This window comes from Gadus macrocephalus, chromosome 22 (genome assembly GCF_031168955.1).
Source record: "Gadus macrocephalus chromosome 22, ASM3116895v1".
Taxonomy (NCBI): domain Eukaryota; kingdom Metazoa; phylum Chordata; class Actinopteri; order Gadiformes; family Gadidae; genus Gadus; species Gadus macrocephalus.
In genome coordinates, this window is record NC_082403.1 from 7,858,719 (window position 1) to 7,878,741 (window position 20,023).

The 20,023-nt window shown below is 44.1% G+C and overlaps 3 protein-coding genes across 6 annotated transcripts; all 3 read right to left on the reverse strand.

The window, feature by feature from the left end:
• Positions 1-983: 983 nt before the first annotated feature.
• Positions 984-6,781, reverse strand: LOC132450890 (nuclear inhibitor of protein phosphatase 1-like). 3 transcript variants are annotated; one of them, XM_060043066.1, is made up of 7 exons: positions 6,579-6,781; positions 5,593-5,647; positions 5,059-5,212; positions 3,420-3,676; positions 2,756-2,900; positions 2,409-2,473; positions 984-2,286 (listed from the first exon to the last, which is right to left on the reverse strand). In XM_060043066.1, the coding sequence occupies exons 1-7, from the start codon at positions 6,779-6,781 to the stop codon at positions 1,909-1,911; spliced, it is 1,257 nt and encodes a 418-aa protein (XP_059899049.1). In that variant the 3' UTR covers positions 984-1,908. The 3 variants fall into 3 exon arrangements, with proteins under 3 accessions (XP_059899049.1, XP_059899048.1, XP_059899047.1); XM_060043065.1 differs by having other exon boundaries at positions 5,059-5,209; positions 5,587-5,647; XM_060043064.1 differs by having other exon boundaries at positions 5,587-5,647.
• Positions 6,240-9,312, reverse strand: LOC132450892 (replication protein A 32 kDa subunit-like). Of its 2 annotated transcripts, XM_060043068.1 has the most exons (10): positions 9,187-9,312; positions 8,895-8,984; positions 8,717-8,766; positions 8,444-8,539; positions 8,233-8,350; positions 8,008-8,081; positions 7,566-7,673; positions 7,393-7,464; positions 7,207-7,301; positions 6,240-7,108 (listed from the first exon to the last, which is right to left on the reverse strand). In XM_060043068.1, the coding sequence occupies exons 2-10, from the start codon at positions 8,908-8,910 to the stop codon at positions 7,024-7,026; spliced, it is 714 nt and encodes a 237-aa protein (XP_059899051.1). In that variant the 5' UTR covers positions 8,911-8,984; positions 9,187-9,312; the 3' UTR covers positions 6,240-7,023. The 2 variants fall into 2 exon arrangements, with proteins under 2 accessions (XP_059899051.1, XP_059899052.1); XM_060043069.1 differs by lacking the exon at positions 7,566-7,673 and having other exon boundaries at positions 8,895-9,312.
• Positions 9,313-9,521: 209 nt separating this feature from the next.
• Positions 9,522-16,820, reverse strand: pdik1l (PDLIM1 interacting kinase 1 like). The gene is made up of 3 exons (XM_060043067.1): positions 16,662-16,820; positions 14,834-15,129; positions 9,522-13,378 (listed from the first exon to the last, which is right to left on the reverse strand). Exons 2-3 carry the CDS (start codon positions 15,116-15,118, stop codon positions 12,638-12,640), a joined length of 1,026 nt encoding a protein of 341 aa, XP_059899050.1. The 5' UTR covers positions 15,119-15,129; positions 16,662-16,820; the 3' UTR covers positions 9,522-12,637.
• Positions 16,821-20,023: the final 3,203 nt, after the last annotated feature.

Here is a 20,023-nt window from a genome sequence, read left to right on the forward strand (position 1 = left end):
CAATTGAGGAAGTTAATTAGGCAGCTCTGATAATTATTGCATGGCAACCTGAGCGCACTCATGCAGATTTGATTAACGAGGTGCCATTTATCTGTACTGGCTGCACAGAGGAAAACTAACTGAAGAACCGAGAGCCCCCTACAGGTGGAACGCAGGTAATGTGTCTTCGTTCAAGCAGAACGAACGAAGACTAAATGGTACAATATAGAGAACATAAAATAGTCAATAAATAAGCCTGTATGATACAAAAAATCACTTTATATGCTAGCTTAAATAAAGTAAGCATTTTAAAATATATTAGCAAACAAGGTTTTCGATTTTTCATGCTCGACTTCCTTGTCCTTTGTGACAGAGAATTGCATCAAAACCTTGTAACGACTGACAAATACGAAAGACTAATCTATTCACTACTCTGATACAAAATTAATTGTTCTCGAAAGTATTTCCATGTGAATTAGAATACAAGCCTTTATCCCAGAAGTCTAAGCACGAGGTGAACCCAGGTGTATCTCGTGACGGTACAGACCCATAATTAACATAATGAGCTACACCTGTTCTCGCCCCCCTCTGCGACGACTCGGGGAGGAAGGCCTATCGCGTTGAAGTAAAGATATTTGTGAGCACACATGTTGCCCTCTGGTGGAAAAACAACAAAAAGTTCTAGATGTAATTACGATTTTAAAAGCTACTTTTGTTATGTTAAACAACGGATGATTGAAGCATAACAGACATCCCATAATGAAATAGCAACGATTACTGAAGACCATTAGAGACTACACATATTCATACCCCCACAAACAATTTAAAATGTAATACTGGATCTAAAAAGCAATAACTTTTTTCTAGACTATGACTGCCACACCAATTAGGGCGAACTCATTCAAACACAATACCGAGAGAGGGAGAGGTATTGAAATCCGAGAAAGGAAAATTTTCCATCGCCATGTGAAGTAACTGAAGTAAGGTGACACATTTCAAGTGTGCTTAGAACATGCTTTCAAATCAGTTTATGGGAAGTAAAAAGCACCACTTTATTATCACTCTTGAGCTATTTTCTTTTTTTTCTAGCTGGGGGATGTCACTATTATTGGCAGCTCAAAAGTGAACACATGAAGGTAAAAGTGAGCGCACAGTGGGAGATTTCTCCTGGGACCAGCCAATCCTCCAGCACAGCGCTTCACATGCGGCAGAGTGAGAGGCGTATGGATTAGTTTATTGTACAAATATCAAACGCAGACAATGTCTAATATCAGCCCATCCTCTCCTCCTATTATCCCCAAGAAAATGAAAAAACCCGCTGCTCCGATGTAGCCTTAAGTAGCTGACAATGGCTTCTGCTTTAAATGTCACAATCTCTTCTAAAAATAGAAACCAAAGCATCAATTTGAGTGTGTTACAAATGCCAGTTTCTTTATTGGTCTTCTTCTGAAGTCAACCACGCCCAGAGTTCATAGCCCTATCTTAGTCGATGACTGAAACGACTGGTTAGTTCTTGGCCTTGGACGTTTTAGTTTTGGAAGGAAGAGGAATATTGGTCCGACATACTGTGACCAAGGTAGAATTCATCAAGCCTGAAAAAACAAAAACAAAATTTAACGTAGCACAAGTTCAAATTTGTAGAAAGGACACAAAACGAAATGGTTTGAAATAGTCCAGTTACCAAAGTCTTGCTTTGGAAGAGCATTGATAAAAGAAAATCTTTTAATTGAATGCAAGGTACAAGCTAAGATGCCCATCTTTCCCTCCATATATTTCTCTGGGTTTTGCTCATAACCGTCTTAGACTCAAAGATGAATCTACCTCTGCCTCTGTAAACGTCACTTTCACAGCTGGTCGCTCCCAGCTTCTGTGTCTTCCCCCAGTCGCAGGCTTAACCTGAAACAAAGCCGGCGTCCAGGAGAGGAAAGGCTATATAAGGAGTGAAGGAGTTGGCTTCTTCCCCGGCCACGCCTCTTTGGCGTATTTCTTTTTGCGCGGCTCGTTGAACGCCTCCGCGGCGTAAGGTCCGGGTGCGTGCGTGGGCACGGACGCGGGTGCGGCCGTGTCCCGCCTGATTGGAGGGCGTGCTGAGACGGGGCTCAGATCCACCTCAGGGGCCAGGTTGGGGACGCTGCCCAGAACGGTGGGCCCTCCCAGGGCCGGGGCTGCGGGGTTGAGGGCCTCGTTGCTGGTCGGGGGGAGGTCCCCGTACAGACCCCCAGCGGCCCGGGGGGAGAAGGGGCGTGTCCTGTGGCCAACGGCGTCCTCTGAGCCTGGGGGCTCCACTGGGTCACTCAGCTTTCTCTTCTTTTGAGAGGTGAAGGTGAGTCGAACAAAGAAAAAGAAACAGAAATATAGTGTTGACTCGAAACCCTTTGGTTGTTTTTACTGTGATGAAGCCATGAAGATGAGAGGAGCCTTTACATTACCTTGATGGGGACCACAGCCGTCTGTATCATGTTGCGGAAGCGTCCAACACTGGGGTCCACGTCCTCTATGGTAGGGAACAGAGAAGGAGAGAAACTCCCATCACACCCAGTCTTAGCACACATGTGCATAGGAAATGACATTTGAGGTAAAAAAAAAAGGCAAACGGTATGAACAACCCAAAATTATATGTAGAATAGGAAACTAGATAGTGTGTGTGTGTGTGTGTGTGTGTGTGTGTGTGTGTGTGTGTGTGTGTGTGTGTGTGTGTGTGTGTGTGTGTGTGTGTGTGTGTGTGTGTGCGTGCATGCGTATGCATTTGTGCGTGCGCATGTGCATGTGTTCGTACCTGGGTTAATGACCTCGTCGTCTTCGCTGAAGGAGACACGGGAGCTCCTCCTCCTCCTCTTGGGGCGGGGTACGTCCCGGTTGCCCTCCTCGATGCTCAGCGTGGAGATGCGCTTGTTGTGGGCCGTGTTGAACTCTGTCAGATTCTTTTCCCAGGAGAATCAGCAGCATGAGACTAGCGCCGTCACTCTCAATACCGCCGTCTTGAGAAGTGAGACTAACGCAGTCACTCCCAATACCGCCGTCTTGAGAAGTGAGACTGGCAGTCTCACTCTCAATACCGCCGTCTTGAGAAGTGAGACTGGCAGTCTCACTCTCAATACCGCTGTCTTGAGAAGTGAGACTGGCAGTCTCACTCTCAATACCGCTGTCTTGAGAAGTGACACAGCAGCAATGGACTAGTGGTGTCACTCCCAATATCGCCGTCTTGAGAAGTGAGACGGCAGCATGAAACTAGTGGTGTCACTCAATAGCACCGTCTTGAGAAGTGAGACTAGAGGTCTCACTCTCAATTCTGCCATCTTGAGAAGGACAGGAATGATCGTGAAAAATATTTTTAATCTCAATCTCTCTCTCATTCAAATAAAACAACGCAAAATCGATTTTATATTTAAATAACTACATCTCTATATCTAGAAACATATCTATATATGACATGCATTCACCTCTAACTCAGTCTCCTCTTGAGGCAAGCCCAGCAGGCCTTTCAGCACCTCCTCCTGCTGCTGCTCCTCCTCCTCCTCCTCTCCTTTTCCTCCTCCAGCCTTGGCCTCTGTGCCCAGTCCGCTGCCAGGCTGGCTCTGGGGCTTCTCCCTGAGGGTGTATGCGCGCGTGGACGCCCCGAAGGACACGGTGGTGTCGATGGGCACCTGCTGGGGCTTGTGGGGCTCCAGGCGGATCTGACCCAAGAAGGTGCCGTGCGCTGGGGACAAACCGAGTGAGAGAGAGAGAGAGCTGTGCTAGCATAATACTAGCTGGTTTGTTGTCGTTTGTTGGCGTAGGCTGTATAGAGATGTATGGGAAGTGGTCAGCGTTTGTGGAGGCACTAGATCGCTACACTGAAATCTAAAATTGTATGCTATATCAAAATATTTAGTCAGAAAACAAGAGGATTATGGTCTGTATAAAGGTCAACCTGGAGTATGAAAATTGTATATATAACTTTGTATATATTTTATATTTTGCATATACATATCACAGGTGCAGTGTGATAGGCATTCAGCATTCTAATTTTGGATTATACCTGATACTGGCTTTCAAACACTTCAATCAGGATTTCTTTAAAGATCCAGCTTGCTGGCCCGAAATAATATATCCTCCGTCTTATCCTCCTAGGGTTAGAGACAAAACATCTCTTTTATTAACAATGCTCTTAACAACATTCATGTAATGAGGAGGGATTTCAAATCCAACTCTATTGGTAGAGAATAGAAAAAACAGTAGTGGTTAGTGGTTCCTTAATTCTCGCAAATTGAGATCCACCCAAGAGCTGAAATACTGAGCACCTTCAAATTAAGGGTAATCACAAAGTTGTCAGCGCACGGCTTGTGAGAGAAACCGATGTACTGGGTTTTCCTTTTGTCTGTGTAGCTAAAGAGGCACTTTCAACAGCCCTGTTAGGTGTTGGTTGATTTTATTGGGTTAAAGGCCCAGAAGTTGCTTCATGTTTCAATTGTTCCTGCTATTTAAACCTGCTTGTGGTGTCAGAGTAAGCCTAAGAGAAAATCAGTTTTACACTGATATAGCTGCTCCTAAAAGGTCATTTGCTTCCAATGTTGATTCCAATCGCTCACTCAAAATGAGCAGAAACACAAAATCAAACTGTGATGGCGCTCCCAGTTCACAATGCAATCGCAGACATTGAACACATTTGGTTTTAGTTGTTCTACAATCTAATAATCTTATGAAGACCATATTAACCCACTCTGATGCCTACAATTCATAAAAGCATCCTATCGAAAATGTTAGAATTAATTAAATAGGCGTCCGATAAGTCCCCTCCCCTAAACCACCTACAAGTGTAGATCACTATGCTACAATGCCATACACAGCTCTGTTTAAAACAATTGCCTTTAAAATACAGGTGGGTTTGTTTTGTGTCTGTCAATTTGCAATTACTTTTATCATATAATTGCATCTGTCATCGATGTCAATGCCAGATGCTTATATCCTTTAACAACACCAGCCTGTGTGTTGCTCACTTTCCCTGAGGCATCACTATGCTGAGGCTGAGTGCAGTGCAGTATGTGTAGTCTGTTTGCCACTAGGAATGAATGAATTAATAAATAAATAGTGTGCCCTTACTGCTGTTGAGGTCTATAAGGAAGACCCTCTTCAGATGGCGGTGGTAGACCAGTGCAGAGTGGACCCGTGAACAGGACTGGTGGTCTGTTGTGAAGTCACACAAGTCTGGGTTCCTCCCGAATAAGTAGAACTTCTTCTCGTCGATAATCAGCTTCTGGGCAGAGGTGCGGAAAACCAGGCCGACACACTGTCAGATATAGTTTTTTTCAGTCAATTATTATTTGCAAGTGTACATAAAAAGAACACTGATATAAAGACAATATGCATGTTCTAAAAAGCATGTGAAGTTATGTGGTTAAAACAAGCTCCGATCTGTGTATCCGATTGCATTAATATTGTTGATTAAATTCAGAGTGGAGCAAAATATCAGATAGTCACTAGCATAAATGTAATTAAAACAAGGGTATCGTAATCTGTCAACACCTAAATCTGCATGTGCTAATGAATCTACTTTTTCTCCAATATGCTCCGCATTGTGATAGTAGCTGTGTGTGTGTGTGTGTGTGTGTGTGTGTGTGTGTGTGTCACCTCTACCAGCTTGTCTCCTTTCACCACATCCAAGTGGAGGCCAGGAGGAGGCTTTCCCGCCCTGGTGACGTGGATAACAAGCTTGTGTTGGCTTAATTAACAAACACGCACAGAACTTGCAAATAATTTGAAATAGAACTGCAGAGAGAAATTGATGGTGTTTCTATACCAACTTGTAAGAGAACTTAGTAAAAGGTACAAATGAGGAAAAGCAAGTAGTTACACAGCGGCAGGATGTAGGGGTTAAGGTTTCTTGCTTAAGCATTCATACAAACAGTAGAAATGGGGGGAATTCTTCCAGTGTCTTTCAGCTCAGAGTTGTTCACCATGCCATTAGGCTATCCTGCCCCCAGGCTTTTCCAAGCATTTAATAGATGCATGCATTTATTTTTTGAAGTGCACCACCGTCAGATGCTCCTAAAGTCATACACTTTGGATAGTATTCTCCACATTTATATTGCCCCCCTCCATTGGGCTGCTTTGTCTTGACAGATTTTAGCAGACATTTATTGTTATCCTTTCATTCCAGGATGTTTGCTTTGGCAGCTTGCTATATATTGTATTAACGCCAATAATATTAGTATAAATGCTTATCAAGTTAATTGTTCATATATTACCATCATTTTAAATGGGGCACCTTCATGTCAACCAAATTGAATTATATCGATCATTTAATAAACCTTAAGACTCCAATTATAAATACTGAAAAACAATCCACAGTCAACATATAGCGTTTAATGTCATACATGGACAAAGGAAACTCATATTTTTGCATGGCAGAAAAGACGCAGGGGTCCAAGCAGGACTTTGCGGAGGCATTTGTTCTGACCAGACCAGTCATCTGAGGTATCCATCACTGTTTACATTTTTATATCGCGACAGCCAGCACGGTAGCGCGTTCACTGTCAACTGATTCCTGGCGTGTTAAATAAAACAATGGCTACGCGGTTATTTAAAACACCTTTGGTTCGCATGCACACTTAAGCCCTTACCATGTCGGGCATTCAAAAGGAGGTGTGTTCGTGCTTGTGTCTGCTGCCATTTTCGACCGGCCTCGAATACTCTCCCTTGGAATTCTGGGAAAGCGAGGCAGACCAACACGACAGCTGCGTGGGGATTGTAGTCCATTCATAAACATGTGACGATTGTGCTTAAATAAAGAACAAACCAGAGTGCTTTGTGAAGAGTTATTCATATACTCGTTGAAGGCTTCTTACAATGTGTCACCAGTCATGACTTTGAGAGACAAAACAAAAAGGCAAACAAACTAAAACAAATGTGCAACAAAAATAGAAGCCTCTACAACTGGTTGACAAATGAAATAAATAAAACATAAATGCCCCAAGACCTGTCACCACAATGTCAGCGCAACAGCATTGACAAAGCAAAAAACAAAGCAAGACCAATGGGAATTGGGCAGGCATGTCCAACCAGCATTTATCCACTCCCTATTGACTTGAAATGTTGCTCATCAATGGTTGTGAAGACGTTGCCCTCTTTCATTAGGAACTCCAGGGATCTCCTGTGTGAAAGAACAGTTGACATCCAATCACTCAATCACTTCAGCTTTAGTTGGTTTGAAAACCAGACATGTTGTGAGTCAGACTAAAACACGCCTACCTGATTGTCGGGAGACTGAGGTAATCCAGTTTGGTCTTGATGTCATCCAAACTGATACCCTCATGGCCACAGCACTTGCTGACGACGTGCAGGACCTTGCATGGGAAATGAGCAAAATTGAATATCAGTTAGAAGCAAGCTAGTATTCAAAAGTTACAAACAAGGTTGGTTTCCTAAACCACTAACCTCAGTCTGAATGGTGGACAAACGAGATGATGGGTATTTGTCATTTACAGGTTTCCAAGGAGAACCGCCGACCTGACTCAAAATTAAAATTAAAATAAATGCGTGAGAAGCTGAAGTCATTATGAGGATTGTACTCCTACTTCTAAAAAAGTATCCAAACGAGAGAAGGATACCCTCTCAGAAGGCAGCATATGGGCTTGAACCACTTCCAACATGTGGGACGTGATCTCATTTAGGTCCTCAAGACAGCGTATGTTGTAAGCGGTCAGGGACCTTCGACCCTAATGACACAGAGAAGGACGTTCAGGCAGTTACTCCAGTGTGCCGCATGGCGGTCGCATTTAAAGTGGCTCTGCATTCATAGTACAAACTCTTATTTCCATGTCCATATTCCCCATCTTTACAATCTTTGAAACTACTGCTGTTCTTTTTACTTTTATATATATTTGTTAGCCATTTTTTCTCTTTCGATGCCTATTATGTGGATAGTGCTGCCATGTCCAATATTCAGAATCAACCCGTGTTACAGTGTGCATGGGATAAATAAAACACAAGTATCTTGTAAACAGAAATGTCTTCATACAACATCAGTGCATTCATCAGAAAATACTTTACCTCAGAGCCCCGTAAAGTTCCCACAACCTTAACGTAGGTGCCAGGACTTCCGTCACACACCAGCGAAGGATCCGCTAGGGAATGTAGGATGTTTAATAAAGAAGGAGAAAAGGCTGCTTACGAACAACATGGAAATGTGTTGTGATTTGGGTCCATGATGTAGGGATGTTCGGAGAAATGCTTGAGGGGACAGATATATTTAGCAGCAGAGCTCATCAAAGTCACCAGCCTCCGTGTTCACCCACAGCGTCACATCCACAGGAGGGCCCGTCATGTCATCCACCCTGTACTGGATGTAATTTTCAAAGGGCTGACTTCTTCTGACGATGCCCACGATAGAGGCCTGCTCAAATATTAACGTCAGTCAACGGTTGAGAGGTGGAAATTTGCAACACAACTATGAGGTTTTTCTGGAATTACTACGACGAGGCCCTACCTGGCTGACCTCTCGGCCTCCGACCACGTATGAATCGACCTTTGTGCTTGAGAGCAGCTGGGACACCGTGCACGGCAGGATCTGAAGCGAGGCTCTCTGTATGTGTGTGTGCATCGTGTGTGTTAAATCGAAGAAAGGGACAGCATTGGTGTGCATGGTTAAGTTTGGATCTGCGGTTTTAATCACATGACCATTTAGCTGTTACACAAATAAACAACAAACTGTGATTACACCAGTGGTTATGGTTAAGGAAATGTTGTGAAATTAACGCACCGTTATGCCTGCTCCTTTTTCGCCAGCATTATGTTGCGATAATTTGTGACCTATTGCAAAAAAGAGTTAGAGTTGAAACAGACTGCATTTTATGACAGTTTGTTAGCTTCATACTGTGTCAAAATGAGAATATGAGGCATTTTGGCTCCATTAAAAATAGATATATATAGTATTATACCTTTGTTATCCCACATGACAGTTGGGAAGGGCTTGACTTGCAAGTATCTTCTATTTTAACTACAGGACAAGACCTCTTCCAGGGCCAGTGCTAGATGGTGTAATAGACAGTTACCACAGAGGCGTCATCGTGGGACAAACACAGGTGTCACTCATAACACTAATTATGGGTCTCCATGTACCGGGATACAGGTAGTAGACTAAACAAGTGAAGCTGACACACGTTGACCATTGCTGGTGCTTTAACACAAACAAATGAAACACCTGCCCAAAGTAAATTTTGAGGCATTCACCTGTGTTGCCCTGCTATGACAGCTCTGAGCGCTCCATGGTGAATATGTGTGGTCTCTTCACTAGTCTACCTTACCCTGGTTCAAAAAAATAGAAGCCCATTAGTGTTATGAGCAACACCTGTGTTTTTCCTATGCTGATACCTGTTAAAAAGAGTCCATTTTATGCTGCCAGCGTCTTTTCAGGCTCCAGGTGCATTCAATATAATTAACTGCCAATCTGTTTCCACCAAATAAGACATTTTAATAGCAACTCGTGCATCAATTTCATCATTTAATCAAAACACTAATCAAAGTTATGCATTTGGTTCCAGAACAAAAAATCAGTTCTACAGACATTTAAGATAAATTTCATTTAATCTGTTAAAAATAATTTGACAATGGCAAGAGCAAAAATTGTTGGTACAAAAGTGAGAGACCAGACCTGGCTGTAAATTCCTGCACATTTCTGATTAAGGTTCAATATTTAGCAAATGGTTTCTGCACTTGGGACCTGAAACAGAGTCGTATATCTTGAGACCAAAGGTGATGGCCCAAAGACAACCAGGAAGCTTTTTTTTTCCCCACCGACCTGTACACACAGTCACACACGTTAAACCAATGGAAAATGTATAATTAATCTCAACACCCCAGAATTATTCATTGCAAATATACCACACTTTTTTTTTGTTGCCATAAATAAATGTAAGCCGCACAGTTTGAGAGTACAAAAACAAACTCATCACAGCAAATTACATCTCAACAAAACAAGGCTCTTGAAAACAGAGCACGCATCCACAATCCAATGTACATCAACCATGTTTATCCCCTGTAGATCATGTACAGTATTTACATAAAAGAAAAAAAAAGTGGGGCAGGGGGGGTGCCAAGCAGTTGTTTATCTAGCTTGAGACAAGGGAAAGCAACCGGCTCTTGCCTTAAGTACCCAGTCCATCAAAATATGTCTGAACACTGGCCTTGGAGCCTTGGAACATAAATAGTCTAGTCTGGAGGACAGAGCACATTCCTCCAGCACAGGGGAACTGTCTAGCGCAGTGACTCAGGTGAGCTTGTGTTTAATTAATGATGTCCTGTGTATGCACTTAAGTACGCCCAGGGGTAGAAAACAACGACACATACGCCACACCACGGGCCGTGTCAGTGCTGGGGCACATCCCCCCAGCACCTCCCTGTATCGAGAGCGAGCAAATTGATGAGCGAGTTGAACAATAATGAGGCAGTGTCAAATGGCAATGCATGAGACTGCATCTTTAAAGAGGAATTATGCTTTTTCGACTTTTATGACCTAAAAACGTTGTTATGATTGATAGTCATGTAACCATACTAAAGTGTCAAATAATGACGTACACGCATTTCGACGTATTCCCAGCTGACAGTCTGGGGTGGCTGTGCAGAGCGCTAAACACTCGGGACAGCGTTTGCATCCACTTGTTCACATTTCCGGGAAATCATCTACGCAGATGCACTCCTGCCGCACCTCCATATGCCGGGTCAAATCTACCCGCGCGCGCACGCGCTTCAAGGAAGGTAACCAATCACAACGGAGTTGGGTCGGCAGGAGGGGGGCGAGGGGGCAGAGAAGGACGAAACCGAGCGTTGACAGAGAATGCTGAAAGCGCCCAGATGAGAGGAAGAGTTTCCCGAAAATCTACATCGTTTTTTGTGTATGGTTAATTATGACTATCAATCATTATAACAACGTTTTTAGGTCATAAAGGTCGAAAAAGCATAATAGGTCCCCTTTAAGGCCAGACTTAATATTGAAACATTTGATCTAGATCCGGGGGGGGTTATGGAAGACAATACACCCGACACATACGCCACATAGCTAACGTCAGTGCATTAGGAAATCATGACCTCAAAGGAAATGAATAAATAAAGAAACAGTGATCCCTCTCCCAACACCCACAATTTAATAGGCTTAGCATGACTGTCTGAAGCCCGGTGAATGGGATTAGGGGTGAGCTCCTGGGGTCGAGGGGAACGGGGCACGTTGACAGTGTGGAGTAGACACAATGGTTTACAATGCCAAATAAACGACAACTATGCAGAGGCTCGCGGAGCCGAGTGTGTATGAGTGTTCATTCCAGGTGGTAAACAACCGTTGATTGCTGTTATTCCACCTCGCCCAACACAGTCAAAATACCAAAAAGAGACAGAGGGGAGTGAAAAAAAGAAAAATTTAAACCAAAAGAACCAAAAGTGCATTCAGAGATTTACTAAAGCTCCCCCACATCCAACATATACTAAGAAAATCACAGGCATTTGAATTCAAATTCCCTTCCAAATCTCACATCTCGTAGGATGACACAAATCAAGCACAGTCGTCAGTTAAGTACATGGACATCGAAACCTGTTCATCTTTTTGATATTTACAGACTTTCATTGATCTGGATGTCAGGCCGGTCATTACAGGTTCTGGTGAACTTGCTCATGTCGTTTCCTCCTCATAGTGTCCCAAGTTACCAAAATACCTAATCTTCTACCGTCTTTCCGTGATACGAATCTGGTGGGATATGGTTGTTGGTAGAAGGAAGTGAACTAGCAACCTACCGGCTGAGCGCTGCTTGATAACAGGGCCCCACCCAACACCCAGCCCCACTAATAACAGCAGCCAACATCAGACCAACTGCCATCACAGGGGGAAAGAAGAGCGTATCTGAAAGCACCAAAGTTTACCCATAGGTGTTGGGGTTAGTCAATCAAAAATGTTTGTCTACACAAATCCTGCAAATTGTTAACCTGAGCATTTCGTTCACGGAGTTCACGAGTGTAGTGTGACTAATTGGTGCGGCATATTGTACACAGCCTATCATTTGTGTAGAAATATAAAGGAGTAGTCAGATGCTGGTGGTAATATGCCACGCTGAAATCCCTTGCCAACAAGGGTGCAGGGAGACAGAACTGGTTCCACCAAAGATACAGATTCCATTGAGCACACCAAATATTGAAGCATGGAAGCGTGTGTGTTTCCATTGAAGTTCACAGGGTACGGCCTCATTTTGCATTACATATCACAATTTAGCACCATGTGTGTGGATGTGTAGGATTTGAAAGAAACAGAAGTTGTCTGTTTGAAAAGGTTATTGCTGGTATAGAGATAGCTAGGTTTAGGTAAGGGTTGTTGATGTGGATAGGATCTGTTATAAAGCAGTGCAGCCAGACACACTGTCCTGGTGGGTCATTAGTTAGGGGTGTGTGTGTGTGTGCATGTGTGTGTCCCCTTTCCTCGTCAACTGATTGCCCTGTTAGGACGAACCACTCTAGGAAGGAATCACTTAGCAGTGCTGGCGGATAGTTCCCGTCCTCATTCATTACGTTAGCTTAGAAAGAACCTTCCAATTAGAATAGATTACAATAAAACCCGATTGCTGAAGGGATGTCCCAAAGACGTGGCGAGTGTGCTTCGCCTCGAGCCTAGGCCGTGTCCGTGTCCGGGTCCTGTCCGCCCGGGTCACGTGTCCCAGTCCAGCTCCCGGCAGGCGATGCGCACCAGCCGCAGCTCCAGCTCCATGGCGTCGGGCCGCTCCTGGGGGTTGGCCGACAGCATGTCCCGGATCAGCTGCTTCATGTGGCTGTTCATGCTCTTCTTCCGGGCCGGGATCAACAGCTCCATCTTGGGATTCTCCAGCAGCGCCTCGCCCAGCGGCACGATCTCGGTGCCCTGCTGCACGTAGCTGCCCAGCAGCTCCTTCTGGGTCTCCACGTCCACGAAGGTGATGCGCTCCACCATGGCCCAGATGATCACGCCCAGCGCAAAGATGTCCGCCTTGGCCGTGTAGTGGCCCTCCCACACCTCGGGCGCCATGTAGAAGTCCGTGCCGCACGCCGTCGACAGGAACGACTTGTTGACGCTGGCCGGCTCCTCGGGGTTCACCCCGGAGGAGGAGCACACCTTGCTCAGGCCGAAGTCCGCCACCTTCAGGGTGGGCTCGGGGCAGCCGGCGGCCGTGCGGCCCTGCGAGATGAGGATGTTGTCGGGCTTGAGGTCCCGGTGGATGATCTGGTTGCGGTGCAGGAAGGCCAGCGCGCTGCCCAGCTGCAGCATGAAGCTGGTGTTCGTCTTGCGGCTGGGCTTGCGGGACAGCAGGTAGGAGTTCATGTCGCCGCCGTCGCAGAAGTCCATGACGAACCACAGATAGTAGGCGCAGCACGGGTCAAACATGATCTCCCCCTTGAGGGAGGTCTCCACCAGCTAGAGGAGAGGGGGGGGGGGGAGAAAACGGCAGCACAAGGACGCAAGGGAAAGCGTCAGTAAGACATTGGGGGCATCTGGGGAAAACATCACATGCTTGAATTCTGAGTCGTTGAGATGAAAGAGGAATCTATAGCGACGCCGTCGAGAATTATTAGCGACACTGCCTGAAGCACATTTCCCTAAAGAAGCATTTAAGAGGAACAAAAAACAGATACACATCACAAGCTTAATTGATAACACGTTAGTATTCAGTCGGCATAGAGCTGGCATTCATGATTATTGATGCCTCTCGCTGTGTGCGTCTGTGTGTGTGTTTGTTCTAGATTTGAACGTGAAAGCCAATCTGAGGCCGTCTCCCTCAGCGTTTGTTTTTTACATCAAAGCCTTGCGAGATGCTTCTCATCTTTAAATCATCTACCAACAGCTCTTTCGTTTGACAGCAATAGCACAAAAGCATCACCAACGAAGCTGCATTCCTCTTAAAGTGTGGCACAGATGACACTGAAAAAGATATCATTACCAAGAGGACCTTCACTAAAGGGCCGGTCTTTAATGAAAGTGTGCACTAATTGTGTTTACCCAAACGTGCTGGATCCATCCCACCGTACAAAACTAAAAAGGTATCAACATATTTCAGCAATGTGCAAATCCAAATGAAACCTCTGCAATCAGCAAAAGTGTCACAAATCGTTCCAACATACCAATGACCTTGGGCATGCCTTAACTCCATTTACCCCACCGTCGCTCCAGTCAGATCATTGTCACCATTATCATCATTTTTTTGTAAATGTGCACTGGAACATTTTGGGGGCTTCACAACAGCAGGAGAACAAAAGGCTTCTGGGAAAGACTCCAACGTCAACACGGCAAAAAGCTTAATGAGGGGGGGGGCGGACAAAAGGCCCTGCGCTGCCGGGAAGCCCCCCCCCCCCCACACACACACACACACACACACACACACACACAAACACACCTCCAGCACCCCAACCCCAGAGCACTGGCAGGTACACTGCAGGCAATGGGCTGAAAGCGAGAACTGGTCTACAGACACGGCCTCCATCACACCCACCACCACAAGGAGGGCATGGCTACAGGAGATCACGGCCGGCCCAAAACAGAACTCTATTGAATGCATCCCTAAAGACCTGTTAAAACAACGGCCATGCTTTAAAACAATCCCCTTGGAGTTAATCTAGACCGCTAACGATGGCTACAACGGTAACATGGGGGGGAAGGTTAATGGTAATAGGTGTTGTCGAGATTAGAACTAATCCCTATTCAAAGCCTCATAAAACCATGTTCATCATGAGTCCCCAAGTCCACTTCATCGAGAAACACTCCCTCAACGGTGCGACAACGCGAGAATCACCGGCCCATCCCGACTCAATTCCCAAGCCAAAGCGGTCATAGAACCAGGTGGCCGCCCCCGCCCGCCCGCCCGCCCGGCCTCACCTCCAGGTAGAGCGGGGAGCTGGAGCCATGGCTCATCCTCTGGGCCAGCCGGTCCCGCTGCAGCACGCACTCCTCCAGGTGGATGACGTTGGGGTGCTGGCTCTGGATGCTGCTCAGCGCCCAGAACTCGCGCAGGGCCAGCTCCACGTTCTCCGGCGAGTGGCAGCGGATCTTCTTGACGGCCACGCGGGCCCCCGTGCTCCTCACCGCCGCCTCGTACACCACGCCGTAGCTGCCGCGCCCCACCTCCTGAATCAGCTCGTACTTTGGCTGGCTGCTTACCATCCTCTTCCTCACTGTGGAGGGGGGAGGGGTGAGGGGTGGGGGGAGATAACATGGGTTACATTCGGAGAACAAGGATCAAAGCGGCCCAAGTCTATATGATATTAACCCCAAACCAAATAATGTATGTACAATAAAAAAACTTTTTTTAACTAAAATACATTTGGCATAGGGAGTTGCACGTTAAAGTTAATTGGTGGTCTATTGGACTGAATTTCCTTGACGATTTGGGCTTGCACGGCATACCCAGTATTATCAAGACACTTTGATACATAACGTATGTATTAATAAGAATTTTATTGAATACAAACGGCCACCATAGATTTTGATCACAATCTTATATGGACGAGAAAAGGAAGGAAATGTAATGAAATGTAATGGCCACACTATTGTGATAGAAAGCAAGCTAAATTAAGCCTGACGGATGTAACAACTCACAGCGAACAGTACAGTTTCGATGTGGGACCAACCATCAAATCAACACACGTGGCTAACTATTCATTGAACTTGGGCACACCCCTACTCATCCAGCTGAGAAGTCCCTGAACAGTCGGCGGTCACCTTCCACTGACCTCGAGTTCCCTTGCTCATCAGTGCAATGATGACACCGAGCTCTGCCTTCACTGCATTTACTTCTTGAAGAAGTTACTGCATTGTTACATTGTAACATCATTGATTCAGGGACATTGCCTGGTTTCAAAAGGGCCGTTCACTTTTAGAGGCTGCTGAGAGGAGTTTCAGAGGAGCCCTTTAGTGTTAAACCGTTACGTCACCAGAAGTTTAAAACATCAACAGGAAGGTAACAGTTTAATCTGCAAAACATTGGCTACAGTTGGACTCCTCCATATTTCCCAGGCATCAACATTTATGACTACAAAACAAACAATGCGTGTATAGTATTGCGAGACAGCATTGCTAGACACAACTGCCAGCAAGCCCTTTTCACTTTCACTTTCAAACTGATCGTAAATAGTTTGATCGCTGACTAGATGGTCATTTCATTAATCTTTGATTACCTTTGATAACTAATCGATTACATCGAGCTTGCCAAAACAAACGCGGAAGCAAAAACAAGTGTTAGCGTTGTGATAGCTCCCTGGCTCCTCCAACAGACAGAGCCACTCATAGCTGATTGGCTAACAGGCTAAAAGCTCCTTGGCCTCGCTAACATCAGCTCGCGTTAATTTCGAGGAGGAAGCTAGCTAATGAAGACACGCGCTAACAAAGAGTGCCAGTCGAACCAAGACCATCAACAGCGATAACCAGGTCCATCGACACGTTTCATAATCCAAACAAGCAGGTCTCCGGTGGACTGTATTAGTGTTCACAGGAGGCATGGCAGAGATCATATGCGGCAGACCATTTATTGTCCTCTGGACACGATGTGTGTACGTGTGTATGTGTGTATGCCATTCACACGTTCATATTCAGCCAGAGACCCACACCTGCGCACCAAGTCGCGAATCCGCAAAACCCCGAGAAAAGACAACGCTTCTAGGAAGGAGCGACCTAAGGTCACATGTTAGAAGTTTTGTCCTCGACTCACCTTTCGGTCTTCGCTCAAGGATTCATTTGTTGTCAGTCTCACTTTCTCTGGCAGCCATTACCACCACCACCACCACCACATACTGTCTGCTCTCGCGCAGCCACACAGTAGGCTGCCTGCCCTGTGCAGCGAAACTGCTGGGAGAGCGGCTCCGGCACGCGCACGAATGGGTTATTCCCCTGGCAAGAACGGTGAAATGCTGCCCCCTGTCTGTCATATTAAGCTTCAACAACACTTACTTACAAATAGTCGACACTTGAGTGTTGAAGACACTTAAAAATTGTTTTGGGTAAGGTTGCGAGATCAGATCGTTATTCTTGCCATTGAACAACGCCTCCATGTAAACTTGTGTCAAGAGATGGTCAGCGGAGACCTAACCTCCCGAACCAGATTCTGAGTGCTATAAATTACACTTCTGCCTGTTTCATGTCTTATCTTATGAGTTTGTGACATTTTACTGTAGGCCTATCTTTATAATTGGCTGTAGTCAAGAATGATTTGTAAACATGTTTCTTCTCTTAAATAAGTCTTTATTTCCCATTGCATTGAATCACACATGATTTCATAGCTGGAAACAATGCAGAGAACTAAAACAAAGATTACATTTAGCTACAGAGCAATGGCATGCTGTTGGCTGTACATCAGTTATATGCAGTGTCTTTACACACAATTATGGGAATATTGGAACTGAGAGGTTTTCACATCCATTCGTATACCACGGTTACCCTCCCACCACCTCCATCTCCCTTTCTCTCTCACACATACATATACACATACACAGCACATGCATTTACGAGTACACATACAAAACATCTACTAACACGTGCATGAACACTCAGGCGTGTGCACGTACACACAAACAAAACAAAAGGGTGTGTCCTCTCTTCTAAATATAGATATGGTCTTTTGTACGCACCCCATACCCTCAAAAACATCCCTAAGGCATAGTTGTGAACTTTACCTATGGAATTCAACAAAAATATATATTATTGAGTTCTACATTAAAATACAAGTATAAAGACAGAAAATACAATATTGTTTCATGTGAGGTAGAAAACATTGCATTGTGAAAAGAAATATAAAATGTTAAATATAAATAGTAGAGATACACAAACAGAAAGCAACAAAATTATACAACATAACAAAATGGTTTTGGACATCTGCTCATTTAAAAAGCATGCCAATCTAAACCATTATTCAGATACAAATTGAGGTAGACTTGTATAGCTTTTCTGACAAGATAATTCCTGCCGTGGTCACACAATAAAATACACGTTATGCTAAAATAGGCCACAGGGAGACATGCAGCAAAAAACAATGAGGGTGAACTCACAAAGAGATAGATCCTCAAATGTCATCAATGTTAATGCTTCTCTAGGTTGGATTTAAAATGTTCTAAACATCCCTTCGCCAGACTTACTTTGCACTAGCTTTTGGTGTGTTGGAGAACTCAAATATGATGACAGCAAACTATGCAGACGCACTTTCCCATTCAACTTTTGCTCTTCAATATTAGTTGATACATTCTGCAAGCAGAAGTCTGGCGTCCCAAGACTAAAAGGTCTTTAAAAAAAGCATTGTTCCCCGATCTCGATGGCCCCTATACTAATCATATACTACTGTATATATACTACCTGAAACTTATCCTATGCTATCCTAATATTCTATTTTCTATGATTACCATGCTGACTCATAACAGGATATTCATACCATGATAAATATGCTGGATATTTACAGGGGAAAATTAAATCAACAATATAAATATTGTGTTAATCTTAGTCAAGTTCACCTTGGACTCGATAAAGACCAAAGTTGTCCAACATCTATTAATTAAAAACGTTAAATAATTCAACATAAAACTAAGAGCAGGACTGTCTGCTGTGGTAAAGAAAATGTCCTGAATTTCAGTCTATCAAACATGACAACACGATGGTTTATCGTTGTGGTTCCACATTGTCTAACAGACAATAATGTGAAGATAGTGCATTACTCATTTGGCAATTAGAAACCACTGGCCTTCCAGCACGATAAGACGATGTCTGCATAACTTAAAAAAACGGCACGAGAACTGAATAATGTAGATGATTCTCCCAGAATTCAAGATAAGAAATCTCAAACAAAACAAAAGGGAGTGGAATCAAAGCCTTTTGACGAACACTCTGAAGACGATTGCATTATGTTGCCCTCAGCCCCAGAAGGGGCGGATGATGAAATCATGTTGCAAAAATTATTATAGATTTGGATGCATTACTTCTGTGAGCGTAGCAGATCGTTTTTTGCATTCAAACAATACAGCTATGGTGATTGAGGTATTTGTTGGAATACATTTTGGATATGGCACCAATCCATGTAAGATTGCAGTACTTAATCCAAAATGTACAACGTTGGACTGACAGAGAGTTTGACATTGACCGGGTGATGGCAAACAGGAGAATGATTTTCAAAATAAATAGCAAATATATAAAAAGATAAAAGATATCTACAATCATGAATATAGAACAGCTTCTCCAGCACAGTGCGAGATCAAAATATTAACACAAAAGTCGTTCATTCATTATGTATTATGAAAAAAAGACCTTCCTGAGAGGTTGAATAGATCCCTGCGGTATTAACTGCGGGTTTCAAGTCAAGTAAGAAACAAACAGCTAACACGGTCTGGAGAACAAAGGCTGTTTTTTTCTGATCTTGCACTCAGGTTCCCACAATTACAGCCAGCGATGGAGAGGTCCATTGCGGTTTCAAATCACTGTAACTTTTCTTTGTGCAGACATGTTTTTTTTTTGGTAAGATAGCTCTTTTTCAACATTTAAAAGTCAACACTGACCCCACGTGAGAGTCGATGGCCATGGGCCTTTTGGCAACAGTGGTGGCAACATTCACAGTTTCACATTCACTTGGCCGCAGAGTCCAAGAGGATCACATCATTTAAAAAATAATCAAAGAATTACCTTCAGGGACACAGACAATGTTCGGTCTACATTCATGGATTTGATTGTATTTTAAAATTTGTTTCTGTTTTTTGAGGGGAGCTATTGTTAAAGAATGATCATTCATTAGTTTTAGCTCGCTGTTACATGTTTCTCTTCCACTAGCTGTGGGGTTGTACTACTGTCTGCCATAGTAGTACACAATCATATGTTCAATCATATGTTCATGCATTATGCATGAATCTCAAAATCAACTTGCTCAGTGACTCAAACTCTAGATCCCTGATAAGAGTGCCTGAGCTTTGTTCTTCCACTAAAGTGTCGAGCCATAGTCATAGGAACATCCCATGTTAAGGATTGTTTCGTTACATAGCAAAGACACTTATCTAAGGCAGATGAACAGCTGATATCTAAAACTACAAATACATCATTTTG